This window comes from Kogia breviceps, chromosome 2 (assembly GCF_026419965.1).
Source record: "Kogia breviceps isolate mKogBre1 chromosome 2, mKogBre1 haplotype 1, whole genome shotgun sequence".
In the NCBI taxonomy this organism is placed as follows: domain Eukaryota; kingdom Metazoa; phylum Chordata; class Mammalia; order Artiodactyla; family Physeteridae; genus Kogia; species Kogia breviceps.
This window is the reverse complement of record NC_081311.1, coordinates 87,602,423-87,625,627: the sequence shown is the minus strand read 5'-3', so window position 1 is coordinate 87,625,627 and position 23,205 is coordinate 87,602,423. Positions and strand designations below refer to the sequence as shown.

Below are 23,205 nucleotides of genomic sequence, written 5' to 3'. Positions count from 1 at the left end.
ACAAGGCAAGGATGCACCCCCTCCCTACTCTTACTCAACATCATATTTGAAGTCCTGGCCAGTGCAACAAGGCAAGGAAAAGAAAGAAAAGGCATACGTATTGTAAAATAAAACTGTCTCTATGTACAGACAACAGAACTATTTCTGAAGAAAACCCCAAGGAATCACAGCAAAGCTCATAGAACTAATAAATGAGTTTAGTACAACTACAGGATATAAGGACTAAACACACAAGTCAATGGTACTTCTACATACTAGCAATGAATGCTGGGAAACCAAAATTCTACAAAATACCAAGCCATCTACTCAGTACCTGGGCAGGTCCGCAGGCAATCCCAACTATGTGTTTGGTATCCAGTCCTGGCAGCGCAGCAGGTTCTGGCTTGGTCACACGCAAGGTGTCAAAGTGCTGGCACTGGTCATTGCTCCCCCAGCTGTGGACCTCACTGTCCTCAGTCAGGGCCAGGCAGTGGGTGGAGCCTGCAGCTACATCAATCACCTTCTTCCCTGGGAAGAAAGAGGGATGCAGATACAGGTTCACGCTTATGACTTCTGTTGCAATAAAGATATTTACTTTAGGCCACTCAGGTCGAAAGGCATTTAATGTCAACTTCTAAAGGATAATTCATTGCTTTAATATTACTCACAATTCATCTGCCTTGTGTACATTACTAAAACCCCTGTTGTGTTTTACTAGCTACAATTTATTAAGCCCCACAGCCTGCAAATAAAATAATGCTAGGGTATGAAAAGTATCTGTTCATTTTTCTCATCCTTATTCAGATTTTCATTCAGAAAAAGACAAGTGTATTTTTAATTAACTACTAGATCATATTCTCCTGTCCCAATGTATAACCATATAAAGAGCACTCTTTTTAAAAAACTCTTACGTTTTTAGAGCAGTTTTAGGTTCACAGTAAAACTGAGAAGGCAGAGATTTCCCATATACTCCCTACCCCAAGAGATGTTTAGCCTCCCATTATTAATTATTCATTTTTTTACACATGGCTGTCCAGTTGTTCCAACAACATTTGTTAAAATGACGATCTTTGCTCCATTGTATTGCCCTTGCTCCTCTGGTCAAAGATCAGTTAAGTACATTTATGTGGATCTATTTCCGAGCTCTCTCTTCTGTTCCAATGATCTATTAGTTCATACTTTAGCCAATACCATACTGTCCTGATCACTGTAGATTTACAGTTAAGTCTTGAAGTTGGGCAGTATCAGTCTTCCCACTCGTTCTTCTCCTTTAATATTGTGTTGGCTATTCTGGGTCTTTCACCTCTCCACACAAACTTTAGACTCAGTTTTTTGATATCCACAAAATAAATTGCTGGGCTTTTGATTGGGATTGCACCGAATCTATTGATCAAGTTGGAAAGAACTTACATCTTGGCAATATTCAGTATTCCTATCAATGAACATAGAATATATTTCCATTTATAAAGTTCTTCTTTGATTTCATTCATCAGTTTTGTAGTTTTCCTTATATAGATCTCACACATATTTTGTTAGACTTATACCTATGTATGTCATTCTTTGGATGCTAATACAAATGGTACTGTGTATTTAATTTCAATTCCATTTGTTTGCTGCTTGTATATAAGAAAACAATTAACTTTGGCATATTAACCATCTTGCAACCTTGTTAGTTCCAGGAGGGTTTTTGGGTCAATTCTTTCAAATTTTCCATATCAACAATCATGTCATTTGTGAACAGTTTTATTTCTCCCTTCTCAATCTGCATAGCTTTTATTTCCTTTTCTTGTCTTACTGCATTAGCAAAAACTTCCAGTATAATTTTGAAAAGGAATGGTGAGATGGGACATCTTTTCTTTGTATCTGATCTTAGTGGAAAGGCTTTGAGTTTCTCACCATTAAGTATGACATTATCTGTAGGATTTTTATAGATTGTCTTTATCAAGTTGAGGAAGTCTCCTTTATTCCTAGTTTACTGAAAGCTTTTTTTAATCATGAATGGGTGCTGGATTTTACCAAAAGCTTTGTCTGCACCTATTGATATGATCATGTGATTTTTCTTCTTTCATCTGTCAATTTGATGGATTACATTAACTGATTTTTTTAACACTGAACAAGCTTTTCATAGTGTCTGAGTGTGTGTGTGTGTGTGTGTGTGTGTGTGTGTGTGTGTATGCATTTTCTTTATATGCCACCCATCAATGGACACTTTGGTTGTATCCATGTCTTAGCTATTGTGAATAATGCTGCAATGAACATGGGGATGCAGATATTTTTGATACCCAGAATTGGAATGGCTGGATCACATGGTGTTTCTATTTTTATTTTTTGAGGAACCTCCATACTGTCTTCCAGAGTGGCTCCACCAATTTACAGTCCCACCAACAGTGCACAAACGTTCCCTTTTCTCTACATCCTTGCCAACTCTTGTTATTTCTTGTCTTTTTGATAACAGACATTCTAAGAGGTATGAGGTGATATCTCACTGTTTTTAAATGTATTTCACTGATGATCAGTGATGCTGAACATCTTTTCATGTACGTGTTGGCCATCGTTATGTCTTCTTTGGAAAAAATGACTATTCAGATCCTCTGCCCATTTTTTAATCAGATCATTTGGGTTTTTTTGCAGTTGAGTTGTACGAGTTCTTTATATATTTTGGATATTAACTCCTTATCAAAAATACGACCTACACATATTTCCTCCCATTTCATAGGTTGCCTTTTCATTTCTCTGATGGCTTCCTTTGCTGTACAGAAAGATTTCTGATTTTAGATCTTTCTTCTTTTCTAATATATACATTCGATGTCATAAATTTCCATCTAAGCTTTCACTGCATCCCACAAATCTTGAAAAGTTGTATTTCCATTTTCATTTAGTTCAAAATATTTTAAAATTTCTCTTGTGATTTCTTCTTTGACCTATGTGTTATTTGGAAGTATACTGTTTTATCTCTATGTGTTTTTGGATTTTCCAGCTAATTTTCTGTAATTGATTTCTAGTCAATTCCTTTGTGGTCTGAGAGGAGACATTGTTTGATTTCTCTTCTTTAAATTTGTTAAGGCATGTTTTATCTTTGTGGAAGTCAAAATACACTCTTCAGTGAGAAAGTTTTCTAAAACAAGATCTATTTCTCTCCAAAGTTAAATGATGTAAGTGTAAAATATATTTTTTCTTTTTAAATAGTGTTAGCAAAGTACTGTATTTTTGCTTATTAGTGAATCTAACATGACCAACACAAGGGGTGTTTTCAGACATGTCAAAACATAAAAAATAATGCAGCTGAAAGAACTCTACTACAGTAAGAGAAACAATTCTATCCAAAGAGCTTATTTTAAGAACTACCAAATGACTGTACATATCAACAGTCACTTAAATACTATCATAGTATGCTATCTCTGTAGCTAATTAATGTTGCTGAGGAAGTCAATTTCCTCTACTAAATGAAAGGAATATAAACAGGAATATAAACAAGAAAGCAAATAAAATTCAAATACAGCTCCATAATAAACAATCAATTGTATTACTCTATAACTTATCTCAGACGCTTAGAAAATAATAAACTCCAGATGAGCACACAAAACTTCTAATCACCAAAGTGTTAACATGCTTTAAAATAAAAATGCTGGGGAAAGGAACTGGCAAGTCTCAATTAAAAGGCTCACTTCCAAACTCCCCTGACAAAAAAGCAAAAACATAAAGGAGAATCCAGCGCAGCAATCCAACGAACTTCATCCCTTGTGTCAAATGCAGCCCAAGGCCCGTTTCTGTGAATAAAGGTGTACTGGAACACGGCGCATTTGTTTTCATATTGTCTATGGCTGCTTTGGGGCGACAGCAGCAGGAATGAGAAACAGTTAGGAGAGACAGCACAAGGCCCTCAAACCTAAAATTATACATAGAGTCTGGTCCATTAAAAAATAGCCTGCCCACCCCCTGTAGTGTAGAGATAAAGCACTACGGCCCCACCTGGTACACTTATCACCAAGCTCTCCCATACATCAGAAGGCACCTGTAAAGCTCACCTACATGCCTTGGCTCCCATTCCTCCCAGCTGCTGAGAATGCATGCTGGACACCCTTGAAACCAAACAAGAAGATTCATCCACCAAGGGTAAGTTCAAACAAGACCACTCCAGGCTGACCCAACCCCATCTCCCTCTTTGCTCCCATAATACCATGCATATCCATAGCAAGCAGACGACCTCACCAAACAGAAGTTAATCTCACTGAGGCCAGCTGAATGAGTAATGAATGGGTACTTTCCACAAAAAAGGACTCTCCAATAAAAAAAGAAAAAACAAACAAACAAAGAACTCTCCAACACCGGTAAAATTTAACAGTTTCAAATTAAATTTGGTGAAAATAATTCTAGGTCACTTTTTAATACAGACGAACCACTTTCCACTTATTATCTATACCTACCAAAATGTGGATAAAAGCTTCTAATGATGGGTCATTCACAGATGTCAGGTAAAGAAAAATACCTGCAAACTTTAAGAGATTACTAAAGACAACTGCTTCAAATGGTTTTAAACGTTTACACATTTTGCACTCACCTTGCAATCCTTCCAAGAGTTTGGGATAACGAACATGTTCCTCTGTTCCATGCCCAAGTCTCTGGTTGTCACCTTTTCCCCATGAATAAACCTGGCCATCTTTTGTCAAGGCAACAGAAAACTGACTTCCACATCGGACTTTGACAACATCCAAGTCTTGAAGCTTCTCAATCAGCTTTGGTGTTTTGCAGCCGTCACTACCACCTCTGCCCAATTTCCCATAGTCACCATCTCCCCAAGACCACACCTGACCTAAAAAATACAAGTTATTTGAGTAAAAATAACTGTACATCTAAATAAAACTTCTAAATGTCTGCAAATAATCAATATAGTCAATAACACACAAAAATCTAGACCACTAATGTATATAGCTGACACTTCACAGGTGGTTACTGACCAAATGAAATCTAGTTTCTACTTCAGGATGATAGAGAAGCAGTTAAGAAATGGAAAGCTGAGTTTTCTTCTTGTTTTAACTGAATGAATAATAAAATCCTAACCCTTGCTAGTTTGGGCTCAATGATACTGCTTCCACTAATTATTAAACTCGGAGCAAAAGCTCCACTGTTTCCATAAAACACAGCAACTGGGCCCATGGCCCACTGCACACCACTCTTGTTGTGTTGACCACAAGCCAAACGTATGATTGTATTTATTCCCAGTAACAGCTGTTAGTGTAATTTAATTAAATATTACATAAAGGGATAAAATTAAGTTGCTCTCTGTGGGAGAGCAAGGCTGAGAGGCTCCCAGCTAATCCTGACAGACCCCACGATTCGAAGGACAGACCCCCACAATACTGAAAGACAAATACAGTTTAAAAAAATCAACATCAAGGGCTTCCCTGGTGGCACAATGGTTAAGAATCCGCCTGCCAGTGCAGGGGATGTGGGTTTGATCCCTGGTCCGGGAAGACCCCACATGCTGCGGAGCAACTAAGCCCGTGTACCACAACTACTGAGTCTGCACTCTAGAGCCCGCAAGCCACAAGTACTGAGCCCGTGAGCCACAACTACTGAAGCCCGTGTGCCTAGAGCCTGTGCTCCACAACAAGAGAAGCCACCGCGATGAGAAGACAACGCGGCGCAACAAGAGAAAGCCTGCGCGCAGCAACAGACCCAAGGCAGCCAAAAATAAATATAAATAAAATAAATAAATTTATAAAAAAAGAAATCAACATCAGGAATTCCTGGCAGTCCAATGGTTAGGACTCCACCCTCTCACTGCTGAGGGCCAGGGTTCAATCCCTGGTCAGGGAACTAAAATTCCACAAACCGTGCAGTGAGGGGTGGGGGGAAAAAAAATCAACATCAAACTTGATAAATATATCCTCAAAAAGTGTCAAATGAGTACAATCTCACTAATGAACACAAATATAAAACTGAAATTAAAAACAAACATCATACTGTGAATACACAAAGACTAAGCAGGATTTACCACAGGGAATCAAGGGTGGCTGAACATTAGGACATATAATCATAATAAACAGAAACGACTTAACACGCCAATTATTCTATTTATTTTCATTTCTTTGTTAAAAAGTAAAATGCCCAAGCAGGAAGGATGGTAGCTCTCTGGCCCTGGGTAATGGAAGTTACAAGTCCCATAACTTCTCTACCTCTCCTGAAGACGCTGAGGTGCACATCACTCAAAGACTCAGGGACTTCCCTGGTGGTCCAGTGGTTAGGACTCTGCGCTTCCACTGCAGGAGACCCAGGTTCAACCCCCTGGTCGGGGAACTAAGATCCCATGAGCTGTGTGGCACAGCCAAAAAAAAAAAAAACCAGAAAGACTCCAAAGCTCATTCCCTCTAGGAGAGCGGCCCTCCTCATCCTGATAGCCTGTCCAGGGCAGCGGTGCACCACATACCATTCTCCGTCACGGCCAGGGTCTGAGCATCACCACTCCCACATGCCACGTCAATGACCTTCAGTCCTTTGAGCCCAGCTACCAGCATCGGAATGGCCTCATCTTCACTGGAGCCTTCAAAAAGATAGGACTACTGTTACCGCAAGTCCCTCAAAAGAGGCAGCCTCATGCTGCATGCTCCAGCTGACTCAGAGCAGACATACCGTGGCCCAGTCGGCCGTAGTTCCCCCGGCCCCAGGTGTACAGCTCGCCCTCGGCAGTGATGGCCGCGCTGTAGGTGCTCCCACACGCAATGTGCACCACATGCTTCCCGGCCTGCTTTCCCGAGAAGGCAGAGATCACTTTAGGCTCCTCAAGAGGCCTGTGGAGAGAAGAGGAACAAACGTGAACACCCTTCTGAGACCTTCCTCTCAGTGACACTCCTGGGAATAAACTATCAGAGCGTCAAAAGACAGTTTCACCTTTCAGATGCCTTATGAAATAATTAAGAAATACAGAATTCAAACACCTACCACCTCCGTGATTCTTTGTTAAGTGGGCACCTAATGCCAAGCATGGCACCCAGCAGACTATCACAACAGTGTCTGTCAAAGACACAGGTGATCAAATCCATGGCAGCTGCGGTCACAGTGGTCTGAATGGTGCCTATCCACAGACAGCACTCAGCAACAGGGAAAGATGAAGCTCACTGACAGAGCCAGAAACAGAATACTACCAACTGGCAGAGGGCAGGTCAGTGGTCACCAGGAGCTGGAAGTGGGGAGCAGGGGTTGGCTGCAAAAGGGTCCAAAGAAGCGGGGGGGGGGGGGGGGTTGGGGGTTGGGAGTGGGTAATGGAAGTGCTCCGTGTCTCATTTACGGTGGCTCCCAGCTGCATGCATTTGTGAAGCTCACCAGACTGTGTAAGGGAAGCTGATGAATTTGTAAATCTCCTTACACATGGCTGAAATTTATACGTATTTGTTAAACAAATGAGAAGGAATGATGGAGCAAGGTCTACTAATCGCACTGCAATCTAAAGTAGGCAACAGCAAGGATGAACTAGGCAGAAGACTCTCCCTAATTGATTCTTCACTTCCAAAATTAGCAAAATGCCCGATGTTTATAATCTAAAATATGTCTGATGTGACTGGTAACACCCACTCTAGCCTCTCCAAAGACACAGTTTGCTCGCTTTGTGGCTCACTATTCTGCAAAATAAACACACACAGAGGCAGGGGCACACACGGGAAGGGGACTATTGACTCTACTCTGGTACCACTTCCCCCTATTTCCATTCAGCCCAAGTCTCAACCCCCCACACCCCCAACCAAAGTTTCTCTGCAACTCCTGCCCTTCGTACTGGCCTCCTTTCCTTCCCTCAACTCCTCGAGCAACGGACAAGTTAGTCAACCTAGCACTTAACTTCAACGGAGTATTATTTTATTAGAACATATTTTATGCATACTAATTATACGTAACATGTAAAAAGACTAATGCCTCCATCCTGTACCTCAACCCTTTCAAATCCTGTGTGCTCCATGCTAATCCTGCCCCCCTGCTAACCTGAGAGTAACAATTCTAAGTTCTGTACTTATCATTCCTTTTTTTCACTATCATTTTACCACCTTTGTCTGAGCCCCCTACAACACTGTCAAGTTTGGAATATCAAGTCTGCTGGATGCTAACACCCAGTATGCATGACTCTTTCTTCACGGTTTGGGACCCTTCCTGGTGGATGTCCACCTCCACCCCAGTGAGCGCGGGGCAGCCTCCTCTAAATCGCCGCTGCCCACTCCCTACTCACGGCTCTGACCACTTTGAAATGGGGCTGCATCTTCAACTTCAGCCTAAGGCTCCACTCACAACAGCAACAAACGAAAGGGCTCCTGTGATTCTGAGGCAGCCATCAGAACTCTTTCTTTTCACAAGCCTGCATTCAGAAGCACCTTTCTGTTTTATTTCTTGGTCTCTTACGATCATCAAAAGCTTCCGCAAAATAAGGTATCAGGAAACTCTTGATTTTATTAGCTGGGAAAACGAGAGTATGGCTCAAGGAGACAACGACCTTATCTGACCGAGATGTGTGGTGACTGTAAGTGGAGGAAGAGGAGCGTAGGATTTGGTTTAGGAAACCCCACAGTGAGGGTGCGGCACGGGCAGCTAGCAACAGGAGTAGCAAAAGCTGGGGGAGAGGAACACGAAGGCCAGCTGCCATCACTCCCTGTGCTGGGGGCACGACTGCCCAGGGCCACCCGAGCGCTGATCCCCCCCGGCAGCCCTCTCCGTCCTGGCCCTACATGTCTGAGCAGCTGCAAAACATCTCAACACACTTTTCTTTTCCACCCTATTTTGGTTACAGCAGCACAAAAGAAGAGTGTGTCAGTTCCAGGAATAGGCTGTACATACACCGTGTCCCCGTGGCCTAGACGTCCACCATCCCCACAGCCCCAGGAATACACCTCTCCGGTGGCTGCCAAGGCCAGGTAGTGGTGACCGTCCGAATGGGCAGCAATTTTTACAATGTTTCTGGAGGCAAGACCCTGCACCAGCTGTGGAGCCTAAAAAGGTAAAAAAATAGGAAGAAAATCAGTAAGCAGTCCAAGGACAAAGAAAACAGCATGACTCGCCTCCACTGTGTACCTTACACTGACCAACTCCTCTCAAACTGAAAGAACAGGAGCCTCTGGTGGTTGCCAGGCCACCCGTCCGGTCACCCTGCCTGGCACCAACAGAAGAGCACCAGGCGGGCGGCCTCCACGTGCTCCGGGGCACGGCTAGGCCACCCCCGCGCAGGGAACCTGCAGCTAGAGGCAAAGAGCTCCTTCCTTTAACAGGAAGGTGCCCAATCTGCCACCAACCCCACAACCGCCTCATTTGTTACTACCTTCCTGGCCCCCAAAGTGAAATGACGTCACAGTTTACAAATGGGAATAACAGCTGGCAATAAATGGTGCTGTAAGGAGTTCCTGAGCTTAAAAACTAAGAAATTCTGCCCCCAAAATCTTGACAATAATGATCACGATTAAATTTTTTTAACACAACTAATAATATACAATGAGCAGGTGCTTATAAATCTTCAGAAATCAACTGACAGAAAGAAAGACAAGATCCACAGCATCCACAGCAAAGAGGCCCCTCCACCAACCCGCCCCAGCACCTACCAGCGTGTCACTGTTGTAGGCCTGCGTGTACACACGGCCATTCCTCGACAAGATCAGGAAGCGCTTCTCTGCACAGGCGATCTGTGTGACCCCCAGGTTGGCAAGGCCTTCACACTGAATTGGACCGATCACATTGGCATAGTATTTCCATCCTATTAACCCCCATCCTATGACCTCTTGCAATGCTCCCTGTCAGACAACAAAATAAGGAAACATTTTCTTTATATCAGCAAGAAAATTTCTTTCTTAGACAAAAGAAAGAATAATTCATGCAAGGAGTAACAATGAGATACAGTAAGATAAAAATAAAGCAAGTAAAGAAAGAGGCCGATTCACAACATCAAAATAACTCAGAGTACCCCATATGCCCTCAGTTAGCAGGTAAGATGAAGTAACTGAACAGGTTCCTTTTCCACAGCATTTCATTTTAACAGAGCCCATTAAAAAGTAGTACAAGTAGACCTGAAACGTATTTTAAAATGCTCAAACCATATCAGGTTACCACTTTGTCATTACAGGCAGGGACCCGAAGGCCTAAGCACAAGCCTAGGAGACAAGTGTCCCTGCTGTTGGTGGGGGTGAGAGGAATGAAGCCACGTGAGAGCAATTCGGGGATAATCAGCTCACGTGTCCACCACATCGGTTACATCACCACTGCAGATGCCTGCACACACACAGAGGAACAAAGGTACAGGGTAGCCATCGCGGCATTACCCAAGTAGCAAGCTTCTGGCAACACAAGTGTCCACCAATAGGAGACTGATTTTAAAAAATCATGATACATCCACACGTGGAACACTAAGTTTCTTTTAAAAATAAAGAGGGAAGCTCTGTTTACTTATACAGAGAGCTCTTCAGTAGTCGGCTTAGTGAAAGAACAAGCTACAGAAATGATATAATACAATACCGCTGAGAGAACTCAAAGGATGCATAAGGGACCAGAAGCATGAGAGGCAAAGGTGGGAAACTGAGGGTGAGGAGGCAGTGGGAGAAGAAGTGCCAGGGTGTCTCTGCATTTAGTTTTCATTGTTGAACCGTAGGAATGTATTACTTCTCTGGAAAACATAAATAACTGCAAAATAAAATAAATACTCCTCGTATTAAACATTAAAAGTTAGAAGGAATTCCCTGGCAGTCCAGTGGATAGGACTCTGCGCTCTCATTGCCGGGGACCAGCTTCAATCCCTGGTCAGGGAACTAAGATCCCACAAGCCACATGGCTCAGCCAAAGAAAAAAAGCATTAAAAGTTAGAAAAATCTGCACTTTGCTGTACAGCAGAAACTAACACAACATTGTAAATCAACTGGAGTCCAGTAAAAATTAATTTACTAAATAAATAAAAGTACTTATGCTGCCAAAACAAACAAACAAAGAAAACCATTAGAAAAACCTGGATTCAAAACCAGGATTCTTCTGCGTGACCTTGGCAAGGTTCGGAACCACTCCAGACAGCAGCCTGCTCATCGGCACAACGGAGCAGCGCGGTGAGGGTCGGGTGCATCTGTGTGAGGTCCTCCGAGGGCCCCTGAACCAGCAGGCCCCCCACACCCAGCTTAGTGTCAGACACGTCGCCACCTTTCTCCTGAGGAAGGCAGTGTGGCACGTGGCTGTGGGAAGGCAGGAGAGCGCTCCAGGGACGTGCCCCGGAACCTGGGACACGGGATGGGTCCTGAACCGCTGTGTGCCTCAGCCTGCTCATGGCCCACTGTGACCGCTAACGACGCCTTAAAGCGTAAACATGTTTCAAAGCTGAAAGCCAAATCTACCCCAACAGCAGAGAAAGTGAGTCTCCACACAGAGAGTGAGAACCTAGGAACATACACGCAGAGAATAAACAGTGCTCTCGCACTGACCTTGTGAGAGGTCGGAGAGCTACAGAGAGGCGGCATACAGGGGGCGGCCAGGCGGTCCAGGTGGGCCATGACAACAACCGCAGTCTGTCGTAAGTCTATGGCAAGTTCGCTGTCTCGCGGAAGAGTGAGGTACCTCAGGAAGCTCTCATTGGGGCTCAGAGGGCCCAACAGAAGCTAGAGAAGAAAAGTAAATAAACATCTTCAGAAACGGTGGGAAAAATTAAAGTAACACAGTTAGCCTTTAACCACTCTTTATATTTTGGTATTCACAGTCAGACATGATCTGTAAACCTGCCCCTTTCTGGCTATCAAGTAAGAAGTGTTGCTGACGCGTTGAGATCTATACACACACCGCACACAGTGGTGCCCACACACCCGCACATCCGTCACCTGTGTGCCGACTCCACACAGGTAAATGACACAGACCGGCCATCCTCAGGTTCACTACTCCAAGGACCCTCGAAAGAACTCAGAGCAGTCTTCCTGGGAACAAAGAAAGCACCGTACCTCAACCTGGCCTTGAAAACTGCAAACAAAAACCACTTACTTTAATCTAAATACTGCCCACTCATCAGAAAACCTAATTTTATTTGCACATTAAGTAATAATTCTAATTCTTCTGAAGCCAGAATAGCCTTCTTATTACTAGAGACTGCAAAGTGAAAGAATAATTAGGCTGAAACTTCATAACGGAATAGCTAAGTCTTTCCGGAAAAGACCTGCAAGATCAAACTTGTACCTCTAAAAAGCCACAGCCCCAGAGGTGTGGAGCTGGGCAGGCCCTGCTCTGCCACCAGCCTCAGCTTCCTGGGACTAAACACAGTGATGACTTCCGTGACATTCTCTGCGTGGTGCCCCACACTCAAGAAGGGCCAACAAAGTGAGGCGCTACTTTCAACGCTCTTTTTCTAACATTTTTCTGAAAGTGTGCACGTCAGACTTGGCTCCACGCCGCCAACGCAGCTGCTGCTGGCTAATGGAGATGCTGTCTGTAAACAGCACGTGGAAGAGGACAGAGCGGGGAGGGAGGGTCTGCCTGCGCCCGGCGAGGCTCAGAACCAACCCACGGTAACTGCCCTCAGCACAGACGGAGTGGGGTACCGCGGCAGACCAGCTCCTCCGAATCAGACGCGCGCTCCCTCCCACGCCAGCCGAGGCTCGCTCCTGCGCCACGCCCCACGTCATCGCCGCAGGCGCCGTAAGAACGCACTTGACTCTCATACTTTCTTCCTGCAATATCATCAGGATTTTTACCCACCTTCATGCCGCTACTACCTCGGTTAGCCCCATCACAGCCAAACCACAACACGACTGGCTGCTGGGAACGCAAAAGCGCTAAACGCGCAAAGGGCTCAGGGGCTCCAGCGCAGCAGAAAGAAAACTGCATGGCCAGCAAGACAGCAGATGGATCTCTCTAAAAGCACGAGCTGATATATGTTAAGAAACATGCTCCTAATACACACAATCCAAAATGAACACAAATGGCCCAGGGTCTACAAAACACAGTTGGCTCTGGTCACTCCTTAGTTGCTGCAAAGAATCCGAATGTGATCATTCGATGTTCTGCTATATCAACTGTGACCCACCCCATGACCTGCCATAGCCATCCCACACCTGAGTCACTGTTTGCTTCGTTTTTATTCTTTATTTTTGGTCATACCACACAGCTTGTGGGATCTTAATTCCCCGACCAGGGATCGAACCCGTGCCCCCTGCAGTGGAAGCACGGAGTCTTAACCACTGGACCGCCAGGGAAGTCCCTGATTCACTGTTTTAATGGCCAAAACCACACTCCCCCCAGAAGCAACTACCACCACAGATATGTGCTCTGGTCTTGTTTATAAAAGGCTAACTCCTTTAGGATAAGTGAAATGAAGAGAGCTACTTAAGTGCAAAGTCTCGTGATGATACCTACATGAGTGTCACCTTCTGTATGGGGGGCATCTTTACTGCACATGATGCTCTGGAACCTTTGCAGCAAAGGAAGAAGGGGGGCGCTGGTACCCTGGGCAGACCGCTCGTTGTCAGTTTCCTGTGTCCCACTGTCCCACAACTGAAGCAGCAACAGGATAGCAGATAACATTTGGCTGGAAGAGAAATTACCTTTATTCTCTAGTAAAAACTTTAACATTTTTTGCCATGGTCTGTAAAAAAATAAAAGCAGACAGCTAAATAAAATTGAAGAAATACTTTAGATTTGAAAGGAAACTAAACAAGGCCCTGAAAACAATTCTTGGCAGTAAAATCCCTAAATCAATGCCAAGATTTTAGCACAAGACATCCACCTCTGTGGATGAGAAACATAAAACCAGTTAAGAAGCTCAAATAGCACTTTCTACAGGGAATTTCTAGGACCTTAAATTAATGGAATAAAAATAACTATTTGAAGAAAATTAAGAGAGAGAGGGGAAAAAAGAACAGTTCCTAAACTACTAGAAAGTTGAACACAAAAAAAGTAAGCGAAGAAAACTTAAGTGTACCCAGGTCTGAAAATAGAGGGTCCTGGGACATGGTTCTTTGATCACAGACCACCACACATTTCCTACATTCAATGAAATGCAACAGCTGCTCAGATACAGAGGCATTTCCCTACAGCACTCCCAGCCTATGGCACCCCTCACCTCAGCGTGCCTCTCTGCACAGCCAGCTCTAACAGGATGGCCAGGGCCAGGTGCTGGTCCTGCAGGGGGATACTTCCTGGCCCTTTGGTACCAGGCGTTCCATGAACATCCCTGAAATGACAGCAGAGGATGCGAGGACAAAGTAACAACAGATCTTAGAGACAGCATACTTAAAACAAGCATGCTGTTAATGTTAAATTAAGTACCTTCCCTTTCCCATGGAGAAATATATTTTTAATATTTAGAATCAAGTTTCTGAGACTTGCTTACTCAAATTTCATCAGAGATTCTAAGCATACAATTAACTTGTAAAGATAAGTTTTTATTAAAAGTATTAATTCAGATACTATACGATGATTACATTAGAAGACATATTCCAAGTTGCTGTAGCATAAAACTACTTGTATCATTATTCAAATCATGAGTCTGAGGGTACGCTGGAAACACTCCAGGAACTAACCTACTAAATTTCTTAGCTCTAAAGAGAAGAAGGTGAGACGAGACTGCAAAGCATGCTGGAACCGTTCACACAGTAAAATGTGACAGGAAGAACTCACCCGGTCACGACGGACCTGAGGAAGCGGGTTGCTCTTTCTACCACCTCCAGCCACACAGAGGACACTGTGCTCTCGTCAAAGAGCGAGGCCTCGGGCAGGGCTCTCAGGGCGTCCAGGGATTCCTGCAACAGCTCGCTACAGAGGTCCGCGTCCTCCCCTGGGCACACACAAGGCAGATGAGGCCACCCGTCCCCGGGCAGCACACAGACAGAGCTCTCCCCACTCTCCCAGGCGGGTCTCCTACCCCCAGAGTGAGAGGATGCCACTGGCATGTTTTCAGTCTCTCACTTTCCTCTCAATGACATACCGCAAGAACTCAGAGACTAACATTGAACAGTTGCTCCAACATCAGTTCTTTGTTTTATGACTCTTGTGTGAGCAATTCTAATTTCTGGTTCTCCTAGAAAATAAATCAGTACGGAGGCACTGCGGTGGTTCACCTGGGATGTATGTGCATACGCACCTTTTTTTTTTTAGAAGCACAGGCCTGCAAAGTCAAATAGGCTATGAAGCCTCTCATTTTACAAACAAGGAAAATGAGGCCTAGAGAGCACATGGGACCAACCCAGGGGCACGTGGTGGCAGAAGTGAGGAAAGAACCCGCATCTCCTGATGTGGCGGGGAACAGAGCACGCGGGGCACACGTACCTGACCGCCAGGCCCTGCGCAAGAACGCAAAGGCAAAGGAGAGAGCTGCTCGGGATCCAACTCGCGCAAGGCCTTCCACCCCTTTGCCTGTGGGCCGGGAACTGCGGACAACACACATGGGAGGGGGGTGGAATTGGTCAGAGGCATGTGCAAATTCTAAAATAAAATAAGTAATACGAAAGGATTTGTTCCAAAATGTGATCAGTGGGCTTCTTTAGATAGCAGGATCACAAATGACTTTTAGTTTCACGCTTTAAAGACTTCTATCAAATGTCCTTTGTAAAGGAAAAGTTTTCTCTTTGAGGGGAAAAAAAAAAAGACAGTTAAAAAGAATTTTAAATGACTTGCTAAAACACTCATAAAATAATCTCAGGGAACTAATATTATTAGCTGGGGGAAGACAGATGAGAAACAAAAGAAACAGATAAACATGAAAGGGGGATTCAACTTACAAAGTAAAGAAAAGGCAGGCTGCCCGGGAGCACACAGAGAGCAAGGCGACAAGGGCCTAAGGCTCAGCCCGGGCCTGGGGGTCTGCTCTGGCTCTCTCCCTGCTTAGGGCCGCGTGACTGCTAGGTCTGCAGGCCACGCACTTGTGCTCTTCTCCTTCACCCACACCCCCCCGCCTACCTCAGCAGGTAACCCCTCCTGAATTTAGTGTTATCATTCACACGCGTCTCTTTAAGCTTTTTACTGCTTATACATGTTAATTTAACAAGACATGGTTTCATTCTGCAAGTATTAAGAAGTTATACAAACCATAAAAATCATCCTTCTAAAAAACAACTAGACTACAAAAATGTGTGTACAATATAAACTCAATCACTCGTAGCAAGCAATTTTATTTTCAACTTTATACTGTTAGGTATTTCTACTATATACTTCGTTCTCCAAATTTACCCTACTTTGCTTTCATAATTAGGGAGAAATGTTATTTAAAATGGGCAATAATAGAGAATGATCTCCCCAAGATACAATATCAAGTCAAATTAGCAGTGAGGAACGTGGGGACCCACAGAGGCGGCCGGTATGTACACGTCTATGAACCCTGAACAGTGCAGGATGCGTGCCTGGGGGGCCCTATGAGGAAACACAGGAAACTGTAATTAGTAGCCGCCTCCTACGAGGGGACTGGGTACCTGGGAGGCAGGAATAAGGAGATTTACACTGAATGAGAACTATAAACTTTACAAGAGACAGATGTATAGCTAAGTCATGTTGTCTTTAAAAGAGGAAACACGCAGGCACAGTAAATTCAGGTGAAGTGGGAGGAGCACTCTGCACAGGGCGCCCTCTGAGAAAGCTGCACCGGGAGAAGCAAGAAGCTGGGCTTCCCCTCAGCCAATCACGACCTTATCCAAGGAGAAAGGGCCCAACAGTCCTAAATCTGTACCGTGTGAGAACTGCTAAATCTTCAACAAGTGGCTCTCCATTTTATAGCTATTTAAGAAAACAAATAGAAATAGCTTGGACCCACCCCCATCTACGCCAATCAACTATCCAACCCACAGCCAGTTCTATGAAAAAGGTAAAACCCACTACTATCCAAATACGTTGAGACATTAGGGAAAGAAATCTACTAAAATTTAGGAGATAACACCACACATCTAACAGAATGGCTAAAATAAATAAGCGACAACACCACCAAATGCTGACGAGGATGTGGAGAAACAGAACCACTCATACATGGCTGATGAGAATGTAAAATGGTACGGCTATTCCGGAAATAGTACGAAAATGTCTTACAAACCTAAACATAAGACCCAGCAATTGCACTCTAGGCATTTATTCCAGAAAAATGAAACTTAAGTTCACACAAAAACCTGTACAAAAATATTCACAGCAGCTTTATTCAAAATACTCAAAAATTATAAACAACTGAGATATCCTTCAAAGGCTGAGGGGTTAAACACAATGTGGTACATCCATACACGGAATCCTGATCAACAATGATGACACATGCACCTACCTGGAAGAATCTCAAAGGAATAATGCTGAGTTGAAAAAGCCAACCTCAAAAGGTTACATAATAAACATGGAGAACAGGTTAATAGTTGCAGCTATAAAAAGGGTCCTTGTCCTGTACCCTGTGGCAGTACTGACAGAAATCTACACCTGTGATAAAATCTCATGCAAACACACACACACAGGATTGAAAGCGTGTAAAATGGGAAATCTGAGTAAGACGGGTACAATGTATCAAAGTCGATATCCCAGTTGTGATTTTTGTACTACAGTTTTGCAAGTGAAAAACTAGGGAAACTGGCTGAAGAAGGGTATAAGGAATCGCTCTGTATTATTTCTTACAACTGCATGTGGATCCATAAAAGCATCTCTTGTAAGAAAAGAATAAGTAAATCACATTAAGAAGAAAAAAAATGAAGCATCTAAACTAGTTAAGCACTACTACAATGTGACAATTCCCTACCTAGTACCAAAACAAAAAGAATATAATGTTCAGATCCCATTTTCAAATCTAGACATGCTGATCTAAACTTTTGACTGGCTTCTACAGTTACTGACAGAACAAGGTCTTTAAAATAATGGTACAGGTTACAGCATAGCCTGTTACTTTATGAGCAGATTGGCAATGCCCACTCTCCAGATTATATGAAACATACAAAAAGGGAAAGAAAGAATAAAATTTCAGAAAACAAAAACAGACTATATTGAAAGCCCTAATTAAACTTTCTTAAACAAAACAGCCTGAGTTTTATATTTAGCTGGTATCAGGATTCTTTCTTAATTATATTATTACCTTTTTTTGTCCACAGGAGGCAAAGAAATGCTGCTGCTTTTCCACTTAACTCTGACATTCTCCTGAAAAACAGTTCTATTCAAGGCAATGAAGTATCGTTCCAAAACGACGAGTCTCTGCTTGAGCCTCAGGGCTGAAAGGGTGGTGGTGGCTGACTGGATGGCCAGAGCTTGTTGCTCTCTAACCAACACAGAAAGACACTCCTTCAGTTCATTCACCTCTAGAAAACAAGATAAAACATCCAACCTCTGAATATCATGGGCACAGTTTGTTGTAACGTTATAAAATGGGTAACAATAATAGGCAATAGCTGAGTGCTTAATATATGCCACAAGTGGTTTTAAGCACTTTACACACTTTAGGTAATCCTCACAGGCACCACTAAGAGGTAGTACTGTGCATGCATTCTATGGAGGAGGAAACTGAGGCACAGAGTGCCTGCCCAAGGTCACCCAGCTGAGTATGGCACATGGGGGACCACTCTTAGCCACCATGTTATACTGCCCCTCCGTAAACATGGTATAAAAGTTTTTAACACAAAATTGTGAAGTCAATCCTTATCAGCAACACATTTCCTAGACAGAGAGAAAAACTATAGATCCAGTATTTTCATGTTATGAAACCAAATCCAAAATAAAAACAGTTTCAATAAATTGCCCAGCATACATGACTCGTGAGAGGTAAATACACTGACTGGAATATTTCAGAGAAAGATGAAGTAACTAGTCAGAATGTGCTATGGGTCAGTAGTATTTCATTCTCTCTACTGTGTACGTTTGAAATTTTCTACACTTAAGGACTTTTTTTTTAGGTACCTAGAAGAAAACTACGTGAATGAAAATAACTAAAAGGAGACTTGTCTTACAATTAAGCATAAAGCTGCCTTAAGCTGAACTGTAAACTAAGTTACCTTCCACCAACCCCCTATACCAATAAAGCACCCAGCGGTAACGAGAGCAGGAGATGTCCTGTGCTTGTTTTTCTATCTCTGATATTTATTAGCTATGAGGCCAAAACAGTCATCACTCTGGTAGCCTCATATCCCAAGAGACAAAAGTCACACACCTACTGACTTCCCCTATATGGAAGACATTTATTTTTTAGCTACCCATGACCTAAACATGTTTTTCCTATGGGAGAGAAGGAGATCATAGAAGGCATCAGATGGATACACCTCACCACTCTCTAGGGAGGCCACCAGGACAAAGCTTCCCTCTCCACACACAGGAACTATGGCACAGAGATGCACATCCAGACACCAGAGGTTGGATGCTAAGTCTGGAAAGCTCCAGTAGCTAAAATGACTAATCATTATAGAAAACTAGATGGAAAAAATACATTTTTTTGTGGTTTTGTGTGTGGGTTTTTTTTTGTTTTTTTTTTTTAATACTTTTGGGACTTCCCTGGTGGTCCAATGACTAAGACCCCATGCTTCCAATGCAAGGGGTGAGGGTTCAATCCATGGTCTGGGAACTAAGATTCCACATGCTGCGTGGCACGGCCAAAAAAGGAAAAAACAATTTTTTTTTAAATACAGATTTGAGAAACACTAAAAGCAATGTAACAGAAAAATAAATATGTGAAAAACATTAATAAAATAAATGTTTAAAAAAATACTTTAAATTCCAAACTAGGCTCAAGATGAAGAAGCAGAAAGATTTATACATGAAGTACCATCCCTACCCTTCACAGGCATCCTTGCAGACTCACCTTTGGCCCAGCACTGAGAGGTGCCTGAGGCCCCACATACATACAGGAGACTTCACTGAAACAAGCCCTGCCAAAGACAGTTTGTCTACACATCCCCCATGAAGAATTTCTTCCAGAAATCAGGCCTAAGAAAAACCTTACCTTCCTGAATGATCACTGTGTTTTCTACTTTGAAATACTAATATGTCTCTCTTCCGTGGGGCTACAAAGCCCAGAGACAACTGTGAAGCTCAAACAGAGCCTTCGTGCCCTTGAGCATCTGCCTGCTCTCCTTCCTGATGTCCTAAGGGTGCTTGCCCTGCCCAACTCCTAATGCCTTGTCAATCAGTCATTTATTGCAGGATACCTTGAAACAAAGAGGTGAATAAATAAAGTAACAAAGAAACAAATCATGGAGACCATGGAGGGAGCCAGCAGAACTCCCATCCCCTGCTGGCAGTAACAAGGTATAATAGCACACTCTTGCCCTGCCAGAACGGTGTCACAGAAAACCAGAGTCTCAGAACATAATGTGAAGATGTCCATGTTTCAACAGAAAGTCACTCATCACATCAAGAGCCAGGATGATCTCAAAATAAATTTTAAAAAGACAATCAACAGATGGAAACACCAAGATGACAGAGACGCTAGAAAACTCTCATAAAGATTTTAAAGAAGCCACAATTTTAAAAAATGCTTCAAAAAGCAAAAACACACTTGAAACATATGAAAAAATAGAAAACCTAAGACAAGAAAAAGGAGACTTATTTAAAAAAGAAAACAAAGAACCAAATGGAAATTTTGGAACCAAAAAACCTAATAACCAAAATAAAGTTTGGTGAAAGGGCTCAACAGTAGAATGGAAAAAAATAAAGATGAATCACTAAATTAGAAGCCAGAAGTTGCCAATCAAATAAGGAGAGAAAATACACTGGAAAAATAAAATTGCACTGAACTGAAAACATGCTAGAAGGGTTCAATGGCACATTACATGAAGCAGCAGAAAAGCTCAGTAAACTCGAAGACAGGGCACTGTAGTTCACCCAGTCACAGCAACAAAAAGAAAAAACAATGAAAAAATGTGAAAATAGTTTAAGGGATATATGACACAGCATCAAGCAGACTTCACAGCGTCCCAGAAGGAGAAGAGGCAGAGAAAGGGACAGAAAACTTATTTGATGTAATATAGGTATAAACTTCCCTAACCTGGGGAAGGAAACAGACACTGAGATCCAAGAAGTCCAGAGAGTTCCAAACAACAGAAAACTAAAGACACCCACAACAAAACACATCATAATTAAAATGTCAAAGGTTAAAAACAAGATGAAAATCTTAAAAGCAGCAAGAGTAAAAACAACTTGTTAGATGCAAAGGAACCCCTATAAGACTGAAGATTTTTCAGCAGAAATTTTGCCAGGCACAAGACAGTGGCATAATATATTCAAAGACTGAATGAAAAAAACTTCTTTACCCGACAAACATATCAAGCAGCAAGTGAAGGAGAGAGAAAGTTTTCTAGACAAGCAAAAGTTAAAGGAGTTCATCATCAGTAATCTAGCCTTAACAGAAATGATAAAAAGAGTTCTTTAAGCTGAAAAGAAAAAGAACTAATTAGTAACAAGAAAACATTTAAAAGTATAAATCTCACTGGTAAAAGTAAATATATAATAAAGGTAGTGGAATAATAACTTAAAAACTGAGTATAAAGGTTAAATGACAAAAGAGGTAAAAATAACTATAACAAACAATTAAGGTATATATAAGATAAAAAGCTGCAAATTATGACATCAAATACACAAAACATGGGAGAGGAGGATAAAAATGCAAAGCTTAGAATGTGTTCAAATGTATGTTTATTTATAAACAGAATGTTATAAATACAAGCTGTTATATGTAATCTTCATGGTAGCCACAAAGCAAAAAACTATAGTAGATACACAAAAGATAATGAGAAAGGAATCTAGGCATACCATTAAAGACAATCACCAAATCACAAAGGAAGAGAAGAACTACAAAACAGCCAGGAACAAAACAATGATCATAATGGCAATAAAAACAAACCTATCAATAACTGCAAATGTAAATGGAGTAAATTCACCAATAAAAACACACAGAGTGGCTAAAAGGATTAAAAAAAATAATAACTCATCTATATACTGCCTACAAGAGACTCACTTCAGACTTCAGGACACAACACACAGACTGAAAGTGAAGGGATGGAAAAAGATATTCCATGCAAATGAAAACCAAAAGAAAGTTGGGGTACCTATACTTACATCAGATAAATAGATTTTAAAACAAAAGTGTAATAAGAGACAAAGAAGGGCATTACATAATGATAAAGGGGTGAGTCCAAGAAGAGAATATAACATTTGTAAATACTTATACACCCAACATAGGAGTAACTAAATAGAAAGCAAATCTTAACAGACCTAAAGGGAGAAACTGATAGCAATACAATAATAGTATTGTATTGTAGTATAGTAAAGGACTTTAATACACCCCTTACATCAACAGATAAATCATCCAGATAGAAAAATCATTAAAATAACATCTGCCTCATATGACATGTTAGATCTGATGACCTTAACAGATATATACAGAACATTCCACCCAAAAGTAACAGAATACACATTCTTCTCAAGTGCACATGAAACATTCTCCAGAATATCACGTATTAGGTCACAATAAACTTAATTAGACTGAAATCACATCAAGCCTTTCTGAACCACAAAGTTATGAAACTGGAAATCAATTACAAGACGAAAACTGGAAAATTCACAAATATGTGGAGATTAAACAACATGTTACTGAACAACCAATGGGTCAATGAAGAAATCAAAAGAAAAACAAAAAAAATACCTTGAGACAAATGAAAATGGAAATACAACATACCTAAATCGATGTAGGAAAAGCAGTCCTAAGAGGGAAGTTCAGAACAATAAATGCCTACCTCAAAAAAACAAGAAAAATCTCAAATAAACAAGAAACCAGATAGCCTAAATAAACACCTCAAGAAACTAAAAAAAAATAAAAATAAAAATAAACAAAAAAAAAACCCACAAATGAAGCCCAGTTATTAGAAGAAAGGAAATAACAAAGATCAGAGTGGGAACAAATGGAAGAGACTACAAAGACAATAGAAAAGATAAATAAAACCAACAGTTGTTTTTTGAAAAGATAAACAAAACTAACAAACTGTTAGCTAGAATCACCAAGAAATAAAGAGGGCCCAAATAAATAAAATCATAAACGAAAGAGGAAATGTTACAGCTGGTACCACAGAAAGACGAAGACAACTTAGAAGAAATAAATTCCTAGAAACATAAAAACTGCCAAGACTGAATCATAAAGAAATAGAAAGTATGACCAGACCAATTACTGGTAAGGAGACTGAATCAGTAATTAGAAACCTCCCAACAGGGCTTCCCTGGTGGCGCAGTGGTTGAGAGTCTGCCTGCCGATGCAGGGGACACGGGTTTGTGCCCCGGTCCGGAAAGATCTCACATGCCATGGAGTGGCTAGGCCCG

The 23,205-nt window shown here is 42.0% G+C and overlaps 1 protein-coding gene across 9 annotated transcripts in view; it reads right to left on the bottom strand.

The window, feature by feature from the left end:
- Nucleotides 1–23,205, bottom strand: part of HERC2 (HECT and RLD domain containing E3 ubiquitin protein ligase 2) — a 227,472-nt gene that overhangs the window by 167,190 nt on the left and 37,077 nt on the right. For all 9 annotated transcript variants that reach the window (XM_067025765.1, XM_067025770.1, XM_067025766.1 and 6 more), the window contains 12 exons: nucleotides 17,987–18,206; nucleotides 15,229–15,329; nucleotides 14,581–14,737; nucleotides 14,024–14,134; nucleotides 13,318–13,489; nucleotides 11,403–11,576; nucleotides 9,549–9,737; nucleotides 8,794–8,945; nucleotides 6,610–6,767; nucleotides 6,407–6,520; nucleotides 4,538–4,789; nucleotides 314–507 (listed from right to left, as the gene is read on the bottom strand). In XM_067025765.1, coding sequence (XP_066881866.1) covers nucleotides 314–507; nucleotides 4,538–4,789; nucleotides 6,407–6,520; nucleotides 6,610–6,767; nucleotides 8,794–8,945; nucleotides 9,549–9,737; nucleotides 11,403–11,576; nucleotides 13,318–13,489; nucleotides 14,024–14,134; nucleotides 14,581–14,737; nucleotides 15,229–15,329; nucleotides 17,987–18,206 — 1,994 coding nt within the window. The remainder of the gene's footprint in view (nucleotides 1–313; nucleotides 508–4,537; nucleotides 4,790–6,406; nucleotides 6,521–6,609; nucleotides 6,768–8,793; nucleotides 8,946–9,548; nucleotides 9,738–11,402; nucleotides 11,577–13,317; nucleotides 13,490–14,023; nucleotides 14,135–14,580; nucleotides 14,738–15,228; nucleotides 15,330–17,986; nucleotides 18,207–23,205) is intronic.